The 24,273-nt window shown below is 36.4% G+C and overlaps 1 protein-coding gene and 1 long non-coding RNA gene across 2 annotated transcripts; one reads left to right on the forward strand and one right to left on the reverse strand.

The window, feature by feature from the left end:
* Window positions 1-5,553: 5,553 nt before the first annotated feature.
* LOC129923252 (uncharacterized) lies at window positions 5,554-8,864 on the reverse strand. The gene is made up of 3 exons (XR_008775166.1): window positions 8,799-8,864; window positions 7,442-7,478; window positions 5,554-5,770 (listed from the first exon to the last, which is right to left on the reverse strand). It is a non-coding gene; the product is annotated as an uncharacterized LOC129923252 (long non-coding RNA).
* A 2,140-nt stretch (window positions 8,865-11,004) lies between these two features.
* Window positions 11,005-24,151, forward strand: LOC106073012 (uncharacterized). Its single transcript, XM_056013429.1, has 8 exons — window positions 11,005-11,107; window positions 16,672-16,771; window positions 18,291-18,362; window positions 18,561-18,638; window positions 20,281-20,364; window positions 21,128-21,208; window positions 23,492-23,604; window positions 24,020-24,151. The coding sequence occupies exons 1-8, from the start codon at window positions 11,069-11,071 to the stop codon at window positions 24,095-24,097; spliced, it is 645 nt and encodes a 214-aa protein (XP_055869404.1). The 5' UTR covers window positions 11,005-11,068; the 3' UTR covers window positions 24,098-24,151.
* Window positions 24,152-24,273: the final 122 nt, after the last annotated feature.

The following is a 24,273-nucleotide window of genomic DNA, read 5'->3' on the forward strand; positions in this document are numbered from 1 at the left end:
GAATTTTTTTTTACCAATTGTTTTTGTTTAGCGCAATTCATGTTTTAGCGTTCTAAGTTCGCTACAATCCTATCACTTGTCTGCACCAATTGGAAAGGGATAGGGGATCTGGGGGGTGGCTTTTTAAATATATTTAAAAGAAATAAGGGAACGATCTGAATTTGAACTTGTGTGAAAGACTTCTCAAGCCAACATGATAACCACTCTACTAGCGAAGAGTCAATGAACATGGAAGATGGTATAGTTATCCTTTATTTCTATTTCATGTTTGTATTCACGAAGCCTAATATAAATATTCAGCTTATACCACCACTTCATTAAAGTACTATCTTTTTCCCTTGTAAAGGGGACTAATTCAGCTTATACCACCACTTTAGTCAAGTACAATTTCTTCCCCTTGTTCGAGTACCAAACAAAATAATTAATTACCAATAGTTAATTACCTAATTAGTAAATTTTTAAATTGACTCTTGTGTTTTCAGATCACTGGCGTAGCTACCAATGTGCGGGTAGTGCAGGCCGCACAGGGCACCAAGTGGAGAGGGGCACCAAAATTCCCACAGTGTGTATTAATTTCCTATTTTCCTGAGCGTTTCAGTAAAAACGACAAATTGTATGGACACGAACAAACATAAACTAGTGTATTTTAAACATGAACTAACGATTTATAAACAAGTCATGTCGCTATTTTGTTTTATCTCCTTGACTATTTCTTCCATACAATGTAAGCTATAGAACAGTTTGAATAAATCTAATTTACTATATTTATTTTGGACACACGGTACTTGTTGTTAATACACTAATCGATGCTTTGTAATATAAAGAAGAAGAAGAAGATAGGCCAACTTTTTTTTTACTTCATTGCTTAGTCCATTGGTTTAATCTAGATATTGAGTTTACAAATATATTTCTAAACAACTCTAGCTCTAAACAATTGTCTTAGTTTATTCATTTTTTTATAATTCTTAATAGTTTAATTTTGGAAATAATTCTATTGTAATGTCAATTTTTTAAAATAAGCTTACCTTTGTTTTCTACGAGTTTTGTTTAACTAACTAGTTAATTGTAATACTGTAACGTAAACAAAATGATAAACAGTGCTCAAGACTGACTAGTCTGGCTGGCGCCTCAAAACCTTTTTAAGCTCAGACGGAGAAATCGGCATCTCTGGTTCTGTCCGGTCTGGGTAGACTATAAGGGCCCCATACCCAGATCTATCGGGGTCCCTCATTACCGACCCATCGGTATAGCAGAAAATGGCATCTGATGGGTAGGACTTTAGTGTAGCTTATGCCAAGTTTTGGAGTATGGCAGGTGTTAATCGCCTCTTGGTGGCTCCCTCTTGCCCTATAAGGGACATGTTTATTTGTGGGGCCGGCATCTCCTCCACGGAGGGCAAGTATTCATTCTTCTAATAGGAATTTTATCAGTGGAGAGCCCAGATGATTTTGACAAATTGGCCGCAATGTGGAGGAACGATCGCATTTTTATGCGGTTCCTCTCTCTCCACTGTTGCACTAAGATTGTGGTGGGTAGCCTAGAGTCGCCCCTTTTGTAGCGCTCGTAGGCCGTAAGTACCGCCCTCTCCCTCCTTAAATGTGAAGGGGCCACGTTTGTTAAGATTTCATCATCTTCATTTAAATCCAAAGATGGATTCAATGAGTGGTGGTGGTTATCCCCGAAAATAGAAAAACATGACACCAGCAGAGCTCACATTCAGTCATTGCTTGCTTGTACGGAACTTAAAGTTCGCCTGAGAGTGGGGAACAGTATAGACAACAAGGCCCAAGATTTGATTATACAAGAGAAGAAAACCTGGAGAGTTAGTAAAATTACTATCAACGTACGATCCACTCTTGAGGGAGCATGTGCTTCGAACTAAGTCTCCACTAATACAAAATGAATTTATTACAAAATTGGGGGATCACGCTAAAAAAAAACAAATCATACAGCAAGTAAAACAAGCCAAATATTTCTCTATTTTTTTGACAGTACACCTGACATCTTAAAGCTGGATCAAACTTCCCAAATTTTACGGTACATTGTCATGGATAATGACGGGGTGCAGTTTCGTGAGTCTTTTATTGACTTCATCGGCACAAAGGACAAGCATGCTGCTGGAATCGCTGAGATGATTCTAGAGAAACTGCGTTCGGATGGCTTAGACATAATGGACTGCAGGGGTCAAGGCTATGATAATGCTGCGGTCGTGAAAGGTCAAAACTACGGTGTCCAAAAACGTATTATAGAAGTCACTATTCATTGCCTGCTCAAACTCTGGAGACATTAACTAGCAGAGATGAAAATTCATCAACTAGATCTGAAGCAGGTGAATTATTGGTTGCTGTTCAGTCTTTTAATTTTGTCACCTATCTTGGATTTTGGGCTCCTGTATTAACTGAAATTAATGATGCGCAATTCTACCTTCAAAAACAAGGATTGTCTAATCGAGACTGCTCACTCAAACTAAAAACATTAGAGATATTTTTAAGTAGTAATCGAGAGGACATCGCTGAAGCCAGCATTACCTATGCCGAAAGCGTGTGTTCATATTTGAGAATCAGTACAGAACCTTAAAAACGTATGGGCCATAAGAAAAAGATGCCTGGTGAGAAAAGTGACTACTCTGTACTTACACACAAAGAAGAGCTAGAAAGGGAAATTTATTCTACCATGGACAGGATTGTTCAAGAAATAATCACCCGATTCGAGCAACTTCATGATGTAGCAGATAGATATGAATTTTTGTCGCCTTCCCAACTATTAAATCCTCAGGTCGAAATCAATCTCGATAGTACTCCTAGCGACATTGATAAAAACGATTTTCTGCAGGAGCGAAAGAAACTTCAACGGTTTGACACAGTTTCATCAGAAGCCTCCGAATTTCCAAAACAAAGACCTGTTGAACTCTTGAAATTTATAAAAAAATATCAGCTGGATGATTCAGTCCCGAATATCGTCATCATGATTCGCATATTTTTGACTATTGCGGTCCATGCGAGAGAAGTTTTTCCAAACTTAAACTGATCAAGAATTACTTGTGATCAACGATGACAAATTTATGACTCACTAATTTGGCCATTTTGTCATTTGAACAAGAGCTGGTTGAAAAAAATGGATTTCGATAAAATTATTGATACTGTTGCCAGAAAGAAAGCGCGTAAAATTCATTTGTAGTATGTTTATGTAAAAGTGATTTTTTTGAATTAACAATATTTGATTTATGAATACATATTATTTTGAACAGGTTTTGCAATGTTATTAATTAGTTGTTGTTTTTTTGGGGGTATGGGGGCATCAAGATGAGGTACCGCACCAGGCATCATATACTCTAGCTACGCCACTGTGTCAGATAATAATAATAATACATAATTTCAGCTTGATCCGAGATAAGGTGTCGAAGACATAACGTGTACAAACACTGACGGACAGACAGAGCGAGCTGATATAAGCTTTGTAAAAAAAAAAGGATTTTATCAATGCACTAGATTATTACCATGATTACCAATGGTGTATAATGCCTGTACACATATATCATGTCTTTATTTATTGGCAATTATACACGTAACCAACTTCTTAATGATTTTTAATGAGATCGGCCGCTTCTCATTCCTTTTCAATGAAATGATTTGCTTGATGTTATTTATTAAAAAAAAACATTATATCATAAATTGAATGATATTCATTATGTGTTGTTTTCCTTTTTTTTTCCCATTCTTTTTCGAGTGAGAAAGTGAAAAAAGTATTGAGAGTCACAGAGAGTGATAGAGAGAGAGAAAGTGGGAGGGAGAAAGTGGGAGGGAGAATTTGTAACACAAAAACGTTTCCTCTTTTTCTTTGGAATTTTCACCAATGGCATTCAAACAATACACAGCTAGATTATTGGTGTATCCGGTGTAAAGACAAAAGAAATTATTGATTTTTTTTCTGTGTTATAATTACGATAATTTAATTTAGAAAGCTTTAATCAGCTTACTCTCTCTGTCTGGTACAATGTTTGTACACTTTATTTCTTCCACACCCAATCTCGGATCAAGTTAAACTTTTGCAAAAACTTTTTCTTGTACCTGTCTTAAAAGGAATCAAATTTATTAAATCAAAGTTAACCACTTAGCTAATTAAATGGTAGTAATTAATCATTTTTTGGGGTATCGAACAAAGTCTTTTGTCTTTTTTTTTAGTGGTATTAGTTGAATTAGTCTCCTTTATACTGTGTGCAGAGAATGAAGTCATTGGAAACGAACAAGAGATAACTATAAAATCTTCTATTTTCATTAGCACTTCGCTGGCACAAAGGTTAGTGTATTTTCTTGAAGAGTTTAATTCTCGAGTTCGAATTAAAATCGTACAAGTTTTCAAAAATATATTTTAAAAAACGAATACTATAACATATACACAGATACTCTTTATCTCCCTCACCCTTCTCAATTCAGACTACTAATAGAATCATAAAGCATTGAGAAAGATTAAACACGTAACATAACTAATTATGGAATGGGTTGCCTGAGTCAGCCAGGAAAACATGTATGATTAGATTGATTTAGGGACACGCGTAGGACGTAATCATTTTCATTTTTGAAGTAAGGTCTATTTTTTATAAAATAAGATAATTGATAGAGTTATGCTTAAGTTTTTTTTTTTTTTAAGTATTTTTTTTTCATGTATTTCTTTTTTGTTGCGCATTGTAAAATCAAACTTCCAGGTTCTTTGGCTTGTAGTACTAATGATTTTTAAAATTATTTAATTAAAAACAGTGTTATTTTAGTATGACAACCTTGACATTGTTGAGTGTGTCAATGTATTTCGACATGGCAACCTTAACATTGTTAATTATGTCAATGTAAGTCAGATCATTAGTTATGTCTGTGTATTTCAATATCAACCTTGATCTTCTTGTATCTTCTATGTGGTTCAACGTGTTCTTGATATATGTTAAGTGTAAAAATATATTTTAACATGACAGAGCATCATGGCGTCTCGCTATGCAAAGTGGCGCTCAAATAGCTGAGGAAAAGAGAACAGCGCTGGCAGAAGAAAAGCGCCAGAGAACAAAAGCAAGGCCAATGACACTAGCTCCAGCTGGAATAACCTGCCTAGTGTACAGCCGAACATTCCGGACTGACATAGGTCTCACCAACCACACGAGGAGGTATAAAACCCCAGTGCTTAGCCCTCGGCCCCCCTGGATGACAAAAGTGGTCATCATCGTACAACGATGGACGAACTAAAGGATTTATGTTTTAACATGACGACGTTGACATTGTCAGTAGCATCTATCTAGTCTAATATGTCGACCTTGACATTGTTGAGTGTGTCAATGTGTTTCAAAAGTCCCAATCGTTTTTTCTTTTTTCTTCTTGATGTTCTCTTTGATCTCTTTCTAATCACTTGGAAATGTTACGGTATTTTCTTAGCTAAACAATGTACAATTGGATGAGCGGAATTTCATAACGTAAATGCAAACAGAAGGGAAATTACTCTGTTCGAATTGATCGTGATAATCACCTATGCACAGACACACTAAAGACAAGAGGCCTTTTTTTTTGTTTTTAAATGAATTATTATTAGTTTAATTTATTGCCAGGATGGGCCACCGAGTACATGTCTCTGCAATACACTCATGAACCATTGTTTTTCAAGTGGTAGATCCTTTCACCAAATGAAGGTCTCAGAATAATTTGATTTTTGCGTCGTGGGATTTTGATTTTTGGAATATAGAGACCCAGCCTTGGAACAGAGATGGCACATTTTCTGTTAATGCAGTCCACAACTGTAAAACAAGTGGGAAAAAAAAACAAAGCTTATATTAAGTGTAATTGTATCAATTAGTTTGGATCAATCATCTTATTAATTTTAAATAGACTAACAATATAATTATGTGCGATTTAGAAATATTTGTAACAATTATTTTTGTTTAGCGCAATTTCATGCTTTTAGCTGTCTCAATACGCTATGATCCTATCACTGATCTGGACAAGCTTATAAAAGGGGAGGGAAGAGAAAGAAAAAGAATATCTGTGTCAAAGTTACCGTGATCACTTTTTGAATGCGTTTAAAAAATAAAGTTTGAACGACCTGAATTTGAACTCGAGGACTCAAGCCTATTTATAGCTCCTCAAGCCAACATGCTAACCACTATGCCATGGAAGTGCTTATGAAAATAGAAAGACTTATAGTTATTCAAACTTTAAAGCGGCCACCTGTTTCTTTCTACACAGTTTAAAGGGAAATAATTCATCTTATACTACCATATCGGTAAAGAACTATTTGTTTTTCTTGTTTGATACCAAACAAAATAATACATTACCAATAATTAATTAACTAATAGGTTAATTTTAAAAAAAATGGATTCTTGTGTTGTCAGGTAAAAGAAATAACTCTTTACATCATCTACCTCATAGACCGCAAGGTCTGAAAGGGAAACTTTACTTTTCTAGTACAAACAGAAGAAAGAAGTTTTTTAAATAAAACCGTTGGTCACAGAAACAGATGTCCTTTGCATTTATCTGCCCAATATACCACAAGGTTTGTATGGAGAACTTTTTTCCCTCTAGTGTCTTTGGGTCTGGATGAAAATATGACCTGAAACAATGTAATCTTCTAAGTAGTAGAGCTGAATAGAACTAGCTTTAAAACTATATAAAAAAAAAAGGTTCGAGTCGGAACTTTTAATATTATCTTCTACAATACCTCTATTCAAGTCAGAACTACATGGAGACTGGTACTAGCCAAGAACCTGCACGGACAGCTGATCTCAAAAATGGCTCTAACCATTTTCCTAGAAATTTAACAGTTGATGTATGGAAAGAATTACTAGCTCGTTGGCCAATACGATGAAAACTCTAGCCTGATCGTTATCATTTTTCAAGTAAAAAAAAATTAAATTAAATAAATTTAAATTTGGCTAGAGATTTAGATATTGGTTTTGGTTTTGAAAGGCATATCGCGTTCTTGAAGAGACGTTAGCTTTCGAGGATTATTTAACGTTAATGTTTGTGTAGGTCCTCCCTCTGTTACATCACCTAACCAGGATTCTTTATCGGTGAATTTTAAGAGAAAAACAAGGTCTCTATAAGTTACATAAAAGGATGTATTGTCTGTAATTTTTTTTTCTTTTCTCGTTTATATCATCATTCGTTCCCGAGTCTTTGAAGGAGGGGGGCGATCAAGCACAATAGCTAAAATGTTCTGTATTGACACTGGATTTGGTTTAATTCCAAAATGCAATATTAAAGTTTCTGAAACTAAAAGAGTCAGCGAGTCTTGTTATTATACTAGCTAGGATTTCCACAGTTGTCTTTTTTTATATTTTGCTTGTTATCTCCTTAACTTATTTCTGCTACTAAGTCAGGGGAGGGAAGGCATGTTCTAAGCAGATCCTTGCTGTGTTATCGTCCTTTGCCTGCTAGTCATGTAAAGTATCAGCGGACCAGGTGCTTACCTTCATTTCCATTGACTTTGATCTCGCCTTTAGTTTTCTATAAAATCAAAAACAAATGTCGAGTGATAAAACGATGTAGCAAAACATATTTTAAAATAGTGATGCCTTGGCTCTGGACTATAACTGCCTATGCAATTTTTGCAGGGGTGTAGTTAGTGTGAGGGGATGAGAGGTCCCAATCTGAAAATCAGCCAGGGCCCCTACTTGAGGGGGGGGGGGAGGCAAAGGAGTGTTCGAAATTAACTATTAACTATTACGCTATTATCTCATGACATGATGTCGAATGTCCAAATGCAGGGGTCCCTAGAGAGGTCAAGCCCCCCCGGTCCCCCAAATCCCTTGCTACGCCACTGAATTTTGGTACACGAAATATCAAAACAATGTTTCCAATGAGAAATATTGTATTTTGATTTCTTAAAGACCAGATAAAGTGGCAACATGTATATTCTAAAACTAAACACATCCCATACAGGGAAGCTAAGACCCAAGCATGAATACCATTTTCATATTTGGCGATTATTTCCCTTTTTTCATCTGGATAGTCATTCTTACTGTCTGTCTCTTCTACACCTATTTTTCTGATGACTTTCCATTGAACCATGATTAATCATAAAATATAAAGATTAACGCGAACCAAAAATAAATTCACAATGCACTACGTCCATATATTCCTTCAATGGCAAAATGAATCAACTGACGACGTCATTATTAGCGAGCGCTCTCGAATCGATGTGAATCGTTTGCCCTGTTCTTGTTACGAAATTCTGATCAGAGACATTTTGATCCAGTTATCCGAACACCGAGATACGACTGTATACTAACTGACGGTAAGGTGCAACCATTAGAGAACTGAGAACTAAAACACATGAATGGACCTCATTCACCAGTCGTAAATAAACACATTTAGCCACGTCATAATATTGATTAAACAATGAAACGTACGTATCACGTGACAGCCACTATGGATTACATAATTTGTATAGAAGACATATAGAATCATGTGGCTAAATGTTGTTTGTTTACGATTGGTGATTGAGGTCCATTAGTTTTGCAAGAAGAAAAAAAAGAGACATATATATATATATATATATATATATATATATATATATATATATATATATATAAAGAGAGAGAGAGAGAGAGAAAAAGAAAGAGAATGAGAGACAGAGCGCGAACGTTTGTAAAAGAACAAAAATATCAGCAGGATATTTAACTTTTTGTTAGATTTTTTATTGTTTCATTTATCATTTAACAAAATGATTTAATTTTTAAGACTAAATTTTGTGTCTTTTGAGCATGCGTGGCTGGACGCATAACCTAGGTCATTACCTAGTTTTTTACCTAGTTCTAGGCTCACCGTTTGTGCAGATAATGAGCATACCAACGAGACCAGACTTGCCAAACAAAGGATGTAAGTCCTCATGGTAATTGTATCTAGTTTCATAAAACAATCAAGACAATTTATACCCTGGACCACGTCGAACTGAACTGGGTGTGAATTTCGAGAACTCGTATCTTTAGAGAGGTACCATAAAAATGGGAGGACTCATTGCCAAAAAAAAACAACAACAGATCACCTGCTCTTGACACTGGGTGGGGAGGTGTGGCGTGTCAGTGTTAAGAAGTGCTAGAGACTAATGATAATAAAATAACAAAATCATAGGGAAAAAGAGACGCAGATGGTTCTCAGTAATTGTGGTTTACAGACTGTTGTCGAAGTGAACATAGCTGGAGAGGATGATAAAACTTTAGTGGTATAAAGCTCATTATTTGTTACTGGTAATACGTTTAGGGTAATTATTCTTTTAATATGTAATGAGCGAGGATATAGAAAACACGTAGCCTGATCATAATAACTCTTGTATAACTGATTATAAGCTATCACATTCCCCCATATATATATATATATATATATATATATATATCTTTTTCTTATTCCTTCTCGAGAGACTATCCTCTCTCTTTTTTGCAACTTATGTGACTTAAGAAGCTAAGCCTCATTACACAGCTGCGGTCACAGGTAGGACATCTGTAATCACCAGGCACCATTGCACTTTCACCCTTCTTTCGACTACTGTTGTGTATGGCATCTGCTGTTCGGGATGTGGATCTATCCAGTGCCACTTTCTCCCAAAGGTTAGTTGTGAAAAGCTTCATGTCGCGTTTGCAGACATCAGTATACTTTAAGATCGGAAGACCGGCGGCTCTCCTGCAATCACTTCATGAGATTCCATTACAAACTTTGCATCAAAGCAGCTTGGCTCTCGTGATCTGTGAGGTGTACATAGGTCGAACAAAACCACAGTTTAAGAAAATAAGTATTTAATAGCGAAAAGTGAAGTACAGAAAATAATCTTTAATGGAAACACCTTGCTTCTTGAAATCAGAGAAATACAAAAACAAACTATTTAAAAAAACGCTAAAGAAAAGAAACACAGTATATTAAAACTAACAAGGTTACAAAGACAGTTTGTGTGGAAACACAAACTAAAAATCGGCCCACAAAGTGATCCACCCAGGCAGGTATAAAGGCAGGTTTCAATATTTTCAGAAAGAATATCAGAATGAAATTGAATTGAAAGCGAAGAATGGAGAAAGAAGGTTGATAGATCTTGTTTTGTGCCCCAACGGTTCAGCAGACCATGGGAAAGGTGAAAGTGAATGTAAAGTTAGAAGTGAACCTGACCTAACTGATGCCGTATAATGGTGATCAAAATCATCTTAGTATTTGGTAAAAGGGCAAAAAAAAAAAAAAACATTTCCGTAAAAAAAAAATAAAAAAAAATTTTTTTTTTCCTTTAAGGGGGTTAGGCTAAATGTTCCATGTATGCTGTCTTGCGCTGCTGTTCACGAGATTATATAACGAACTACTTATTAATTATTGCTTTAAATTATGTTTACGTATATGCACACTAAATAGATCTTTTCATCTTTAAAAAAAAATAATTTTTAAATGTAGTGGTTAGTATGGAGGTACTTATTTTAACTTAAATTGCAAAAATAATATATTTTTTTATAAAAACTAAATCTCAAACCGTTTGCATAAATAAGTTAGAAATACTTACTAAATATCCTCCCGTGTTTGTTACTATTAATAGTGAATAGTTGTAGAAATGGTGTATTTTTATGAAAAAAACTGCTCGCATAGTTGATTTTAAAAATTAAATTTTTCGATTTCAGAAAAGAAAAAAAAAAAGTAGCTGTTGCATCAGAACTTTAAAAGTTCTAAAATATACCATGATGTCGGATTTTCAATATCTTTTCTAGTTTACGAGATCTAAATGGGGACGGACAAACGGACGACGGACAGACAGACAACACAAATCTAATAGAGTCTATTCCCGTTTCGGGGGCCGCTATAAAGAGTTTAACCAGTAATTTCAGTTTTGTGATTCGCATTTCTAGACCATAAAAAGTTATTGTATGTAACACGTAAGCATGATAAGTAGGCCTACTTTGTTTACAATGGTTTAATGGTATTTGTCTACTTGGAATTGCATCATGTTGTTAAGTGCAATAATAAACAGGTCTAAGTGATATTTGATTACAATGTTAACACTTTAATTTATGAATAAATAAGGGGAACAACTGAAGGTAAGCTCAAACCTTCGGCAGACCTTCTGTAGCATGGCATCTCTTTTGATTTTTATCTCTGCTCTGGCCTTGGTAAGTAATTTGAGTCTTTTTCAAGCGTTAGATTAGGTAAGTCCATTTTTTCCCTCTAATACTTCAGAATTCAGTTTACAAATTGTTACCAAATCTTATTAATCTGAAGCCAGGTGTATAGATCTAGATGGCCAAGGATTGAACGGTCTGTGGATCACAGTTGCCGCCGCATTTGCAAAAAATCATTTTTAACTTATATGAAATTGACTTTTGTTTTTTTTCTTAAATAAGGGGATATAAATAGAATTACTTACACTTTTATCCAATAATTTGGGTGGCCGGCTGTCTACATAGAATTCCATCTCCAGCAACGGGCTAGTGACTAGTCCAATGCGATGTAAAAAAAAAACCCAGTAAAGTTTCCCTTTCTCTCATGTGGAGTTTTTGATCTCCCATCGAGCGCCTCCCCAGGTGGCGGATAGGGGAATGCCCTCCAGATATGGTGGGTACCGGGGAAATAAAATACCCGGGGTGGACCAAAATCAAACCTGCTGCCTTGCAGGAAGTGGAGGGATCCACAATGGCTAGGGCACCTTACCCGAAAATAAAGGCAGCTATCCAGAGAGCTGAAAGGGGCAGCCCCCCAGATGGTTATGCACAGGGCTAACAACTCTGTCATATAAAAAATACTGTTACGAAAGCTAATACACACAAGAAAACCCGGACAGATCTCAACGGAAAACGACCTAGGCCTGGAAAAGGACATGATTTTTGTTTTGCGACATGGAACGTGCTAAGCCTTTATAGAGCAGGTGCGCTAGCCCAACTTACTGAAATGTTAAAGAAATATAGGATACCCCTTGCAGCCCTACAGGAAATCAGGTGGAAAGACTCGGACATTCTCAGAACCAAGGAGTATACTATATTTTATAGTGGTGGAAGCACTAACAACTTAGGTACAGGTTTTGCTGTTAAAAAGGAAATGGTAGGTAATGTCATTGGATTTAAACCTGTAAGTGATAGACTCTGCTCACTACGTTTGAAAGGAAAATTCTTCAACATATCATTTATCAATGTTCATGCCCCTACTGAAGATGCAGATGATAACACAAAAGAAGCCTTCTATGATGGACTGGAAAGAATTTATGATGAAGCGCCAAAGCATGACATCAAAATAGTCCTAGGAGATTTCAATGCAAAAATTGGAAAGGAACCAGCATTCAGACCAATAATTGGCAAAGAAAGTTTACATGAAGAGACCAACAATAATGGCATAAGATTAGTGGATTTTGCATCAGGAAAAGGAATGTCTATCAGCAGCACAAAATTCCAACATAAGAATATTCACAAGGTAACCTGGATCTCACCTGATGGCAACACCCAGAATCAAATAGATCATATACTCATAGATAAGAGACATGGATCAGACATACTAGATGTAAGAAGTTTCAGAGAAGCTAATGCTGACTCAGGCCACCTACTAGTAAAAGCTAAATTTAGACAAAGAATAAGTACCATACACAATTACCAAAGAAAGAGAGCACAGCAATATGATAGTCAAAAACTCACAAAGGATCCACTTGTTGCAGAAACTTATAGAATGGCACTCCAAACACAACTGACAACATTAGAAAAGGACTGCGAAAATAACATAAATGAGCATTGGGAAATAATAAAGCATGCTATCAAAAGAACAGCAGAAGAGGTAGTTGGATTTAAACAAAAGAACGAGAAAATAGGGTGGTATGATGATGAATGCAGACAAACTATAGAAGAGAAGAACAATGCCCGAATGATAATGCTACAGAGAGAAACCAGGAACACTAGACAGCAATACAATGAAGCAAGAAGAAGGGCCACAAAAGTTGTAAGAAAAAAAAAACGGGAATGGGAAAAGTCCAAGATCACTAAAATTGAGGAACTAGCAAAGGAGGGAGACATGAGAGGAATGTATATGAAAATTAAAGATGAAAAGAACGGATTTCAAGCTAGATCACACATGTTTGAGAACAAAGATGGTCAGCTTATTACAGAAAACAGCAGGGTCATTGAGAGATGGGCTGAATACTTTGAGGAGATCCTAAATACCACTGAAGATGGAGACAATGGAGAATATGAACTGCCGCATGGGGGACCAGATCCCTTTGTGAACCCTCCAACACTCATTGAAACATCAGAAATAATTAGGACCATGAAGAATCAAAAAGCACCAGGAGAGGACCAAATCACAGCAGAACTAATTAAATATGGAGGGAAAGACTTACATTCCCAAATACACAGACTAATATCAAGAATTTGGGAAGAAGAAGTAATACCAACAGAATGGGAAACGGCTCTTATAACCCCAATACACAAAAAAGGATCCAAGTTAAAGTGCTGTAATTACAGAGGAATCTCTCTACTAAATGTGACTTATAAGATACTGTCTAGGCTTATAACTAAGAGACTTGGAAAATATTCAGAAGAAATCTTAGGTGACTACCAATGTGGTTTCAGACCCAACAAATCCACAACCGACCACATCTTCACACTAAGATGTATACTAGAAAAATGCCATGAATACAACATACCAATCCACCAACTCTTTATAGACTATAAAATGGCTTATGACAGTATCAGAAGGAAATACCTATATGACACACTACAGGATTTTGGAATACCCAATAAGCTGACAAGACTTATACATATGACATTAAACAACTCAAAAAGCAAAGTCATAATACAAGGAGAACACTCACGGGAATTTAGGATTAAACGAGGATTAAGACAAGGAGACGCCCTTTCCTGCATGCTTTTCAACTTAACACTGGAGAGAGTTATAAGAAATATACACATAAACACAAGGGGAACTATTACTAACTACTTCAGGAGAGAAAACATGGGTCCACAACCAACAGGGACGATATACAGCCAACCTCTACAATACCTTGCTTATGCCGATGACATTGCCTTATTGGGTAAAGAAACCTTTGACATCGCTAGAGCCTTCATACAACTAGAAGAAGCATCTCGACCAGCAGGACTTGAGGTCAATGACAGTAAAACCAAGTACATCACAATGACAAGAGACAATCAAACAGAGGGACAAAATATCAAAATCAAAGACCACGAATTTGAAAACGTCCAAACTTTCAAATATCTAGGAAGTACTATTAATTTCAAAAATGACCTACTAACAGAAATAAAGGAAAGAATAGCAGCAGGCAACAGGGCATTTTATAGCACCCACCATCTACTTAAGAGCAAAATGATTTCAAGTAAAACCAAGAAAATAATATACAAAACTATAATAAGACCAGCAGCAATGTATGGAAGTGAGACCTGGACACCGACAAAGACATCTGAAAATTTACTTAACACTTGGGAAAGAAAAATCCTTAGGAAAATCTATGGTGCCATACAGGATGAAACAGGGTGGAGGACACGCACTAACCATGAGTTATATCAATTATATGAAGACCCACCAATAGTGAACGAAATAAAAAAGAACAGACTACGTTGGGCAGGTCACCTTGAAAGAATGTCAGACAACAGAGGGGCGAAAATCGTATACAGGCAAAAACCAAAAGGCAGGCGACTCAAAGGCAGACCCCGAATGCGATGGATAGATGACGTGGAAGCAGATCTGAAGCAGCTTGGGGTTAGGGCGTGGAGACGAAAGGCCCAGGAGAGATCTGAATGGAAGGATGTGTTAAAGCAGGCCAGAGCCCTCCATGGGCTGTAGCGCCACTGGGATGGATGGATGAAAGTTTCCCTTTCAGACCTTGTGGTCTATCGGACAGATGATGTAAAGGTCATGTGTTTCAGTGGCCTACGGTTGACAAGGGTGTCATGTGGCCAGCACAACGACTAACCGCCTTTATTTTCCCCCAACTAATGTCAGGTACCTTTAGAGCTAGGTGGACTCAGGGGCACCCAAAGATCCCCAAATTAAAAAATCACAGTCTTCATTAGGATTCGAACCCGTAATAGATACTAAAATTAGCTGGCCAAAGTTTAACTGCCAGTACTGTGGTATGCGAGCTGGACTGCCGTCCGGTCATATCCTGCCCGCCGCCATATCCCGTCATCCGTGTGAAAGGTTTGGACTAGGAAGAAGTTTATTTTCAACTCTGAAAGAAAAAATCCGAAACATGTCAAACATTTTACAAACGAACATGGAGGGGGAGCGTTAAACTTGATATTTATATCTATATATAATTCTCTTCATGACTCAACCATGCCTGACACCACCAACAATCATCGAAAGATTTCTGCAAAGTCGGACTAGAGTTACACCACGTAACTTTTACGGCGAAAAAAAAAAGAGTGTTGGGGGGGGGGGTAAAAAAAGTAATCTTTTTCTATATTCACCCGTCACTAAATAGCAGGGCCGCATTAGCCATTTTGGGGCTTTATGCGAAACAGATTTCACAGGGCCCAGTTCGGTAGGGATATGGAAAATAAGTGAAAATTTTGATTTTGTTTTAGAAAATAAGTTCGTGTTTGCATTTTATTTAATCTTTACTACGTACAGAATTACTTTACGAGCCTTGCGTGTAGCAAAGTCATACAGTAGGATTGGTGTTTTCCATTTTGAATGACAACCCAAAATGACATATTTGTCTATATTTCAGGAAATTTTTTATGAGTTTTCAAAAGATTTTAATAATTTTCAGAGCTTTCCATGACTTTTTCGTATATTTTGCAATTTCAAGAAAATCTATTATAAGTTATAAAATGGTTTAATTTAATAATTTCCACCTAGGATTAGCGTGTGGCCTATGAAAGTGCGGGGCCCACTGCGGTCGCATAAGTTGCAGTGGCTTATGGCCGGTCCTGCATCATCATCAAACTCCATTTGAGTGAGGGATTGAGAGGCTCAAATCCTCTCTTGCAAAAGCCCTGGACAGAAACCCTGCTGTCTTGCGTAGTGCATAAATGTCGCCATACAGGTCGAGAATTTTGGGTTTCCCAGACCTGTCGAGATGGAGATCAGCAAGTCCGGGGCAGTCAAACAGAATATGAGGCACGGTTTCCTCTTCCTCCCCGCAGTGGGGGCACCGTGAATCGAAATTTGGCCATAGCCGAGAGAAATATGAGCCAACAGGACAATGGTCTGTCCTGCACTGTACTATAATAGCTTGCGCAGGCCTGGACAGCCTCCACCACTGGGAAGTGCGGTCGGGGCGCCACATGCGCTCCCAGACTCCACGGCTTTTTGGGAATTGTCCCAGCACTTAAACCACTTTTCCATTTCTGTTTTATGAATTATAGCCAGGGCATGATTAAAACTTACAGCCTGTTCAGTGGGTGGAATTTGCCCTCCCTGATGGGCCAAGGAGTCTGCAACAGTATTGCCGGTCCTGCAAAATAGCGGCGTATGCTACGCCGCAGATAGACTAGTATCATTATATTATTATAAGGAAAAAAAAAACAGGGAGGGGGTCCATTGCAGTGTTATGTAGGACTATATTTAGCGTTAAAAAAAACAACTAACTGAAATGTCTAATTTTTTTTGTGACAGATTTTTCTGAAATTGTGTCACACCTGTATTCTTTATACGTATATTTCTTTTATTATAACTGTAAAGAATGTTCATATTCAAATTTAAAGCAGACAAAAACTGTATTTTATCTACGCAGAGTGCCGGCAAAAGTATTGATAACAGCCAACTGAATACAAACGATGGGGGAAACAAAGTATTTGATCTCGTGTTGGATACTGTAAACAAAACCACCAAAGGTAAGGGAAAAGGTTAAAAGTTGCAAGTTTTTAAGCAGTTATATAACGGTTTCTTATCTAATACAGATGTTTCTTCAAGCTTTAGATCAGCATTACCTGTCACAAAAGACAAAGACATTTTACATAATTTGAAACAAGTTGACAGTATAGGAGATATAGAGGCTAAAAAAAGGGGGGATCCAAAACCTATTAGCGGACATTAAACCGAATAATGCATCTAGACCTGGTGGTATTCCGGGTAGATTACTCAAAGAACTAAGCAATGAGCTAGCACCAGTGTTCAAAATACTTCTCAGGCATCTCTTAACCAGGGCAGAGTACCCAGGGACTGGAAAGAAGTTGACGTCCCTCCCCTACCCACTACCACTGACCAGCTTCACATGTGAAATACTAATCAAATAATATGTAGCAACATCATCAACCACTTAGATGAACTTAAAGTCCTGCATACCAAAATGCCTTTAGGAAATATAAGTCATGTGAAACTCAACTAATGGTGTTGATTAATTGATGAGTTTTCAAAGGGTTTAGATAATAGTGAGCGAATAGATGGGAAGCGTGGTCGAGAGGCCAAGTGCGCTTAAACTTGGCTTGGCTTGGCTACCTAGAAGGGGGCTCGAGGTTCTACATCCGACTCGGGCAGAGCGCCTAAAGGCAGCACGGAAATCCAACTCCTAGATACCCCCCCCCACTGGTCCACAATGAGATTGGACCAAAAGTACAATGAGCATGCTATAAGCATGAAAGTAGCACTATATAAAGGCTATAATAATAATAATAATAATAATCTTATTAGACTTTTCTTAGGCATTCAACAAAGCTCATAACCTTAGCTTGTTTAAAAAAAAATTAAAATACTCTGGCATTGCCTCAATTTAGGATTTCCTAATAGGAAGAGAACAAATTGTAATAATGAATGGCTCCAAATCAACACCAGTAATAGTTAACTCAAGAAACAGTCTTAGGCCCACTACTGTTTCTAATTCACATAAGTGACCTACCTAATTGCATTAATTCAGTAACAAAAGTCAGATTGTTTGCAGACGAATGCATAATATAGAACAATAAAATCAATACAAGATACTGAAATTTTAAATAAGAATTAGAATTACAGAAATGGAAACCTAATTGGACCATGACTTTCTACCCAATAACAAAAAAAAACTAAAAAAAAAAAAAAAAAAAACTACTTATTTCATTCATTGTAAATCTGTTACACATACTAAAAACTCAAAATATCTAGAGAAGTTGAAATAATAAATAAAAAATCATAAGATACATCCATATAATGAACATATCAATAAATAATCGCATATGTTTACCTTGCCTGCTGGCAAAATCAGAAAAATTAGTATGTTCGAGCAGCTGACGGTGTCACGGGTTCGATACCCAAATTGATTAATTTAATTTTTTAAAATTTTTTGTAAAAAATATATTATTATATTTTAGGTTTAATAATGAAGGTATTGTCTTTTTAAACAATATATTTTAAATGTTTTTCTTCTTTTTTTTTTACTAGGGTTAACATCCACAGAGCTTAAGAAAGCTGCAAAACAAATAGAATCTTTGTCTGATGGTGTGTCTGTTAAAGGTAATGAGCTATTTTAATTCAAGTAGTTCCCATAACTCTTTCAAAGTAGTTTCCACTTAGTCTTTCTCACGCATAATACAGTCATAAAAATCACTAATCCTATATGCATATTATAATGATTACTGCATGAAATAAAATATTTTGACTTTTATTGTTCGAATAAAACTTTGAATGGTTTTGGTTATGGGCTACTTTCAGTTGAAGAGTTAAATGATTTTATCAAGAAAGTGTCCAAGAAGACTGGAACGACAGCCGCAATTAATGAATTGCTTGAAGGTAACAAGAAAAACATAGACAATACTTTTAAAAACCCAACAAAGCCTATACGAAGTGTAATTGTATCAATTAGTTTGGATGACTCATGTAATCTCATGTATGTATCAAGACATAATAATACTGCCAGATTAGAAATATTTTTACCAACTGTTTTTGTTTAGATTTACCTTTCTCGGTGAGCTATGATACTATCACTTGTGTCTGGACCAGTTGGAAAGGGAGAGGGAAGAGGAGGGGTATCTTGGTGAATGTTTACATGATCGTTTTAAAAGGCATAAGAAAATGTTCCCTTAGGGATCAAGGGGACTAATTCAACTTATACCACAACATCTGTCATGCACTATTTCTTGCTATTGTTCAAGATACCAGACATGATTATTCATAACCAATTGTTAATTAACTATTATAATTACTGTTTTTTTTAATTGATTCTTGTGTTGTTAGGTGATTGAAATAATTGTGTCAAATTTCAGCTTAATCCGAGATTGGGTGTGGTAGAAATAACGTGTAAATTTTTAGTTTTACCAGACAGACAGACAGACAGAGTGACTTGATATATCCTTTTTTTTAAATAAAAAAACAACAACATTCAACCGTGAGACTTTGAATATAGATTTAACATTTAGAGTTTATACCCAAATGTCGTTTGTAGTATATTATTTTCCTTGTTTCACTCTCAATGTCTCTCCCACCCCTCACTTTTCTTTCTTTTTTTCCCCTCTTCACTTTCCTCACTTGTTCTCTTCACGCTTTCTTTTTTAACTACTTTCTTTCTATTCTCTTACTTTCTTTCTTGCTTCTTTCTCTCTCTCTCTCTCTTGATAAGTGTCTGATATAATAAGTTATAATAAGTTCTTGTTAGTCTACAAAATCAATTAAGTTCCTCTCTCTCTCTCTCTCTCTGTATATATATATATATATATATATATATATATATATATATATATATATTCAGGGCCGGCCTTAGGCCACTGCGACCGCACCCACACTTTCATAGGCCTCGCACTAATTCTAGGTGTAAAAGTGAACAAAAGTGTCTAAGGAAAATCGAAAAAAATCAGAACTACGTCAGGTCGTCGTGAAGTGGGCGACTGCTGTCAATTAAAACAAGAACAGAGCGATACAAAAACTCGTTCGTACCTCACTCGGTCAGACTATATCACCGCCACTCGTTGATCGGGGAACATGAAAAGCACCAAGATGCCTGTGTGTAGTCGCTGAATGAACTCTTTATGTTGTGTCTGTTGTATTTATGTGTATTTTTCTGTTGTGTTGTCTTTATATGAGAAAAGAGTCCTTGTAATCACAATAAATTTCCGTAAGGATCAATAAAGCAGTCTTAGTCTTACTCTTAACTTAGACCTGACAGACTCTACAATCCATGATGTTTAGCTCATCTGTTTCCGTGTCAAATGGTGTCGAGGGTGTTATGTGGCCACCACAACAACCAATTGCCTTTATTTTTACCCAACTCATTAGGGTTGAAATATAACGGACATCATCTTTAAATACCCTAATTTCTAAGCCCCAGTAAATACTGGGATTCGAACCAGGGACCCCTTGGTTGAGACATAAAATTTTTCTTCCTGTTTTCCTTGCAGTATTTTAGTAATGTGTAACTGTTGCCATTACATTTTTTTAGATGCTCTGAGTTTTGATGCTGAACTTTTAAATGATTTCCTGGCAATCTGGACATTTTTAGCAAAAAGTGGAAAAGAAAAAATTGGTAAGGTTTCTTATTACGTTTTTTTTTTTGGGGGGGGGGGGGGAATTAATTGATATTGATGGATTTCCAGTATATGTGTTAATATGCTAGTTGCTATTTCCCCTTTTTCACCACAGTGGCGTAGCAAAGTGCCCACATTCCTGACAGTGGTGGTAGGTCGATCCTACGCAGTTTAGATGATGTTCATTTGAATATTTTAGTTCTTATTTTATTTCTTAAGGTATTCAAAATTTGTATAATGTTTGGAAATCATATAAAGCAACAAGGAAATATTTTTCATTACTACTGTCACCTAAAAGAAAGTGATCACAGATTTGTTGTTTAAATTATTGTTATATTTGTCAGGAATAGTCCCATGCTAACAAAACAACATTACGTAAAAAAATATAAAAGTTTCTCAGATTTAAATTCCTTTTAATCTTTTTTTAAGCGCCCTTATGGACTCCCATTGGTCTTGTACCCGGGTTCATTTTAACCCCTTGCACTATTGTTGCTAAACCAGTATAACGCCTCTCACTTTAAAATAGCTTGTATTAAAATAGTCATATTTACAAAACATTCCTAAAACGATTTACTAACAAAAGAGATATGTAATTCGCCAGGGCTAAGATAAATACTTATTGATAGAAACAAATCCGTGTAATATGAAAGTAAAATTAATCAAAATGAAGTTATTACATAGAGAATCTATTTTTAATGTTTATAAAAGTAGTCGTTTTTGTAAAAGTTGCTATTATACTGCAAAAGTACCATTATATTTCAGCGTCATCTCAGCCTGTTGACCTTACCATTGCTGGCATCGGTAAAATCTCTGTTGCCGTTCAACAGCTTTTAGCAGACATTGGTAAGCATTTCTACTCCAATAAATATGTCTACAGTTATTGTGCACAAAAGTCAATTTCATTTTAATCATACTGCTAACAAAACCATGGTCGCCCAGAACAGAACTTTTTTTTAGGGGTTCTAGGTGACCTGCCCAACGTAATCTGTTCTTTTTTTTATTTCTATCACTATCTAGGGGGTGTTCGTATCATTTGTTAATTTTTGTAGCGTCCACATCTCACTTGCATACCATGGATGGCTGCCTGGTCGTGCGGTTTGCGCGCTGGACTGTCGTTGAGATTTATCGATGGTCCCCTGCCCGCTGCCATCCCCCGTCGTCCGGCGGGAGGTTTGGATTAGGAAGTCAATTATCTTTAAATCTGAAGGTCCTGCTGGTCGAGATGATTTTTCCAGTTGTGGCTAAGCCGTAGCAGTGTCAGAGCTGACTTTACCCAATAAGGAAATGTCAGAGGTGTCTTTACCCAATAAGGAAATGTCAGAGGTGTCTTTATCCAGTAAGGCAATGTCATCTGTATATCAAAATATTGAACAGGTTGACTGTACACCGTTTCTGATGACCTCTGACCTATGTTTTCTCTTCTGAAGTTGTTCCCCTTATGTTTATATTTGCATTCCTTAATTTTTTTTTAATCTCCAATTATCGTAAATGTGCTCCCTTTGCAGATTGTGTTTCATTGAGCTGCTTATCGTCAGCTTGGTAGTACCGAGAGGAAATAACATAGAAGAAGTATTAGACTTTCTCCATATGACTTCAAATTCTTTTAACAAACAAATATGCAACTAACTTGAGGTTATAAAGTAATCAACTGTTACGCTTTGAGATATTTTTTTGAAATTTTTGCTGAATTCTTTTTGATTTAGTTGGCAACAGAGGGGAAGAGGGTATCTGGGAGAAGGTTTCCATGCTGTCTTTAAGCACTCAGCAGAAATAACTCAGCTCGAGGTATCAGCTAAATAGACTATTTCTTAGAAAACTCATAAGCAGCTACCATTTCTTGTAGAGTGATCTCATTGAATATGCCTTTAAAACATATTTAGCAAAACGAAAACGGTCCCCATAAAACCTCAGGTCTACACTTGGTCTTGGCGAAGTAGTCGGCTCCTCCCATTAACCTTCATTAAGGCATGAGTAGATAGATTTAATTAAAACTTCTTCATTCCACTTTCAGTCAAGATGTTTCTGGGTCATCTGTCGTTACCGAGAAGTACATTGAAGCCCAATTCATCAATCTTATTTTCTTTTACATTTACCTTTACCAATCTCTTAGTCTGTTGGACAGTTGGGGCACCATGCAAGATTTGTCGACTGTCTTTCTCCATTCCTCTCTGTCTTTTGATTTAGATAGAACCTCTTTCAATGGAAGGACCGTCCATTCTATTATGCTGTCTTCACATCGCTTTCTTCTTTCCTGGCACTGTTTAATGAAAAAAGGGGGGAGGGGTCTTTGCGAGCCCCGAAGACCTTGTAATATGGGTTATGACCATAGATTTTTAGCTTGCTTTTGTTTTTAAGATAGTTAGCAGGTCATCGTGGGATCCAATCGCTTCAGTAACATTTTCTCTTGGTTTGTGAAAATATCTCCGAGGAAGGCTATTTGAAACTACAGTAGTGACCTAGTTTAGTTAGAGATTACATTAATTTGTAAATAAATGTATTGGCTAGTTTAGACTGGTTGGTGGAATATTCTTGAATTTGCACAGCACATAAGATCCTAGCCAGGACACCACTGACACTAGTCAGCTTTTCACCTCCAATACTGATGCTCCTTAGCCCTGTTGGCTATTGGTCATAATTTGTTGTTTGTTTTCCACATTTATTTGCATAACACATGCTGCGGAAGTCTTGTCTATGCGGCGACGCATCGCCAAGTAGGCCTAAGTTCTTCTTCTGTCCCTGCTAGGCCGTCAATGTCATCCGCGAAGCTCAATTTGGTAATTCTTCTTCTTCTAATGCTTACAGTACCTTCATAGCCCTCGAGAGCATCTTCCATTATTCTTTCAAGGAAGATATATTGAAGAGTGTTGGTGACAGTAGGCAGCCTTGTCTTACTCCAACTGTGGTTTTGAACCAGTCCCCAATATTATTGTTAAAGTACACCGCACTGGTGGCTTCCTTGTAGATGTTCTTGATAACTTAAATTATGTTTTTATTTATGTTGTACTTTTCCATTGTCGCCCAGATTGCCCCATGCCATACTTGGTCGAAAGCTTTCTTAAATCAATCTTATTACTTTTATTTAAAATTGTGAATTTTAATGTTCATTTTTATTTATTTTTATTTTAGTCAGGGATGTAAAATATACTGAGAAAGAAAATAGTACTGGGGCTGCAACAAAAGAGGAAGATGTGATACTTCAGTATGACCAGGTTGGAGATACAAAGGAAGAAAGAGAAATGGTAAAACTTTGTTTTAATGTCTTTTTTGTTTCTTTCCAAATAGACTTTAAACAAAATATATCAGGCTTCTCAAACCAGCTGCTTTACGTTTGCCTTTTGATGACCAGACCAACAAGTAAATCTAAACTTTCGTTAATAAATGTGTAAAAAAAATTTTTTTTTTAGTCCTATGCTTGGTACCTACCAATCGGAGGCCCTAAGCGTCAAGCTAGTTTGCCAATGCCAAAGGCATGTATTTAGCAGTCATAATGAATGTGTATGTGTGTGAGTGATTGCTGTTCGAATTTGTTCATCCATATTGTTTTTGTAAAGTAGTTACGCTGAGGTTGTCAATTATAGTCAAACTGAATTTCCATTTGATTGGATCAATAAAATTATCTTATCTTAAATTGTATGCTGTTTTTCTCTTCTCTAGGCTCCAGCCAAACAGATGGAAAAAAGACGTGTACGAATTAGATGTGGCTGGTGGTCACGCTGTGTTATCAATGGTTAAATTTATTGATTTATTCCTGTTCCAATTTGATTAATAAATTCTTTTCGAAGCTTACTGTTCTTCAGTGTTGTGTGTTGATCCAGGCATAGTTTTGTTACCAATGGAAGCAAACCCATTTAGTCTAGTGTTAGTTAATAGCTCAACCAAATAAAATCATTCTAATGAAGTAGGTCAAT

Source organism: Biomphalaria glabrata, chromosome 16 (assembly GCF_947242115.1).
Source record: "Biomphalaria glabrata chromosome 16, xgBioGlab47.1, whole genome shotgun sequence".
NCBI lineage: Eukaryota > Metazoa > Mollusca > Gastropoda > Planorbidae > Biomphalaria > Biomphalaria glabrata.

What these genes read in the sequence shown, in the direction of transcription:
- LOC106073012 (XM_056013429.1), top strand. Translation starts at nt 11,069, where the DNA reads ATGGCATCTCTTTTGATTTTTATCTCTGCTCTGGCCTTG. An exon ending in TTATCTCTGCTCTGGCCTTG is followed by an intron (nt 11,108 to 16,671) that starts GTAAGTAATTTG and finishes TTATCTACGCAG; the next exon opens with AGTGCCGGCAAAAGTATTGA. An exon ending in TGATGGTGTGTCTGTTAAAG is followed by an intron (nt 18,363 to 18,560) that starts GTAATGAGCTAT and finishes GGCTACTTTCAG; the next exon opens with TTGAAGAGTTAAATGATTTT.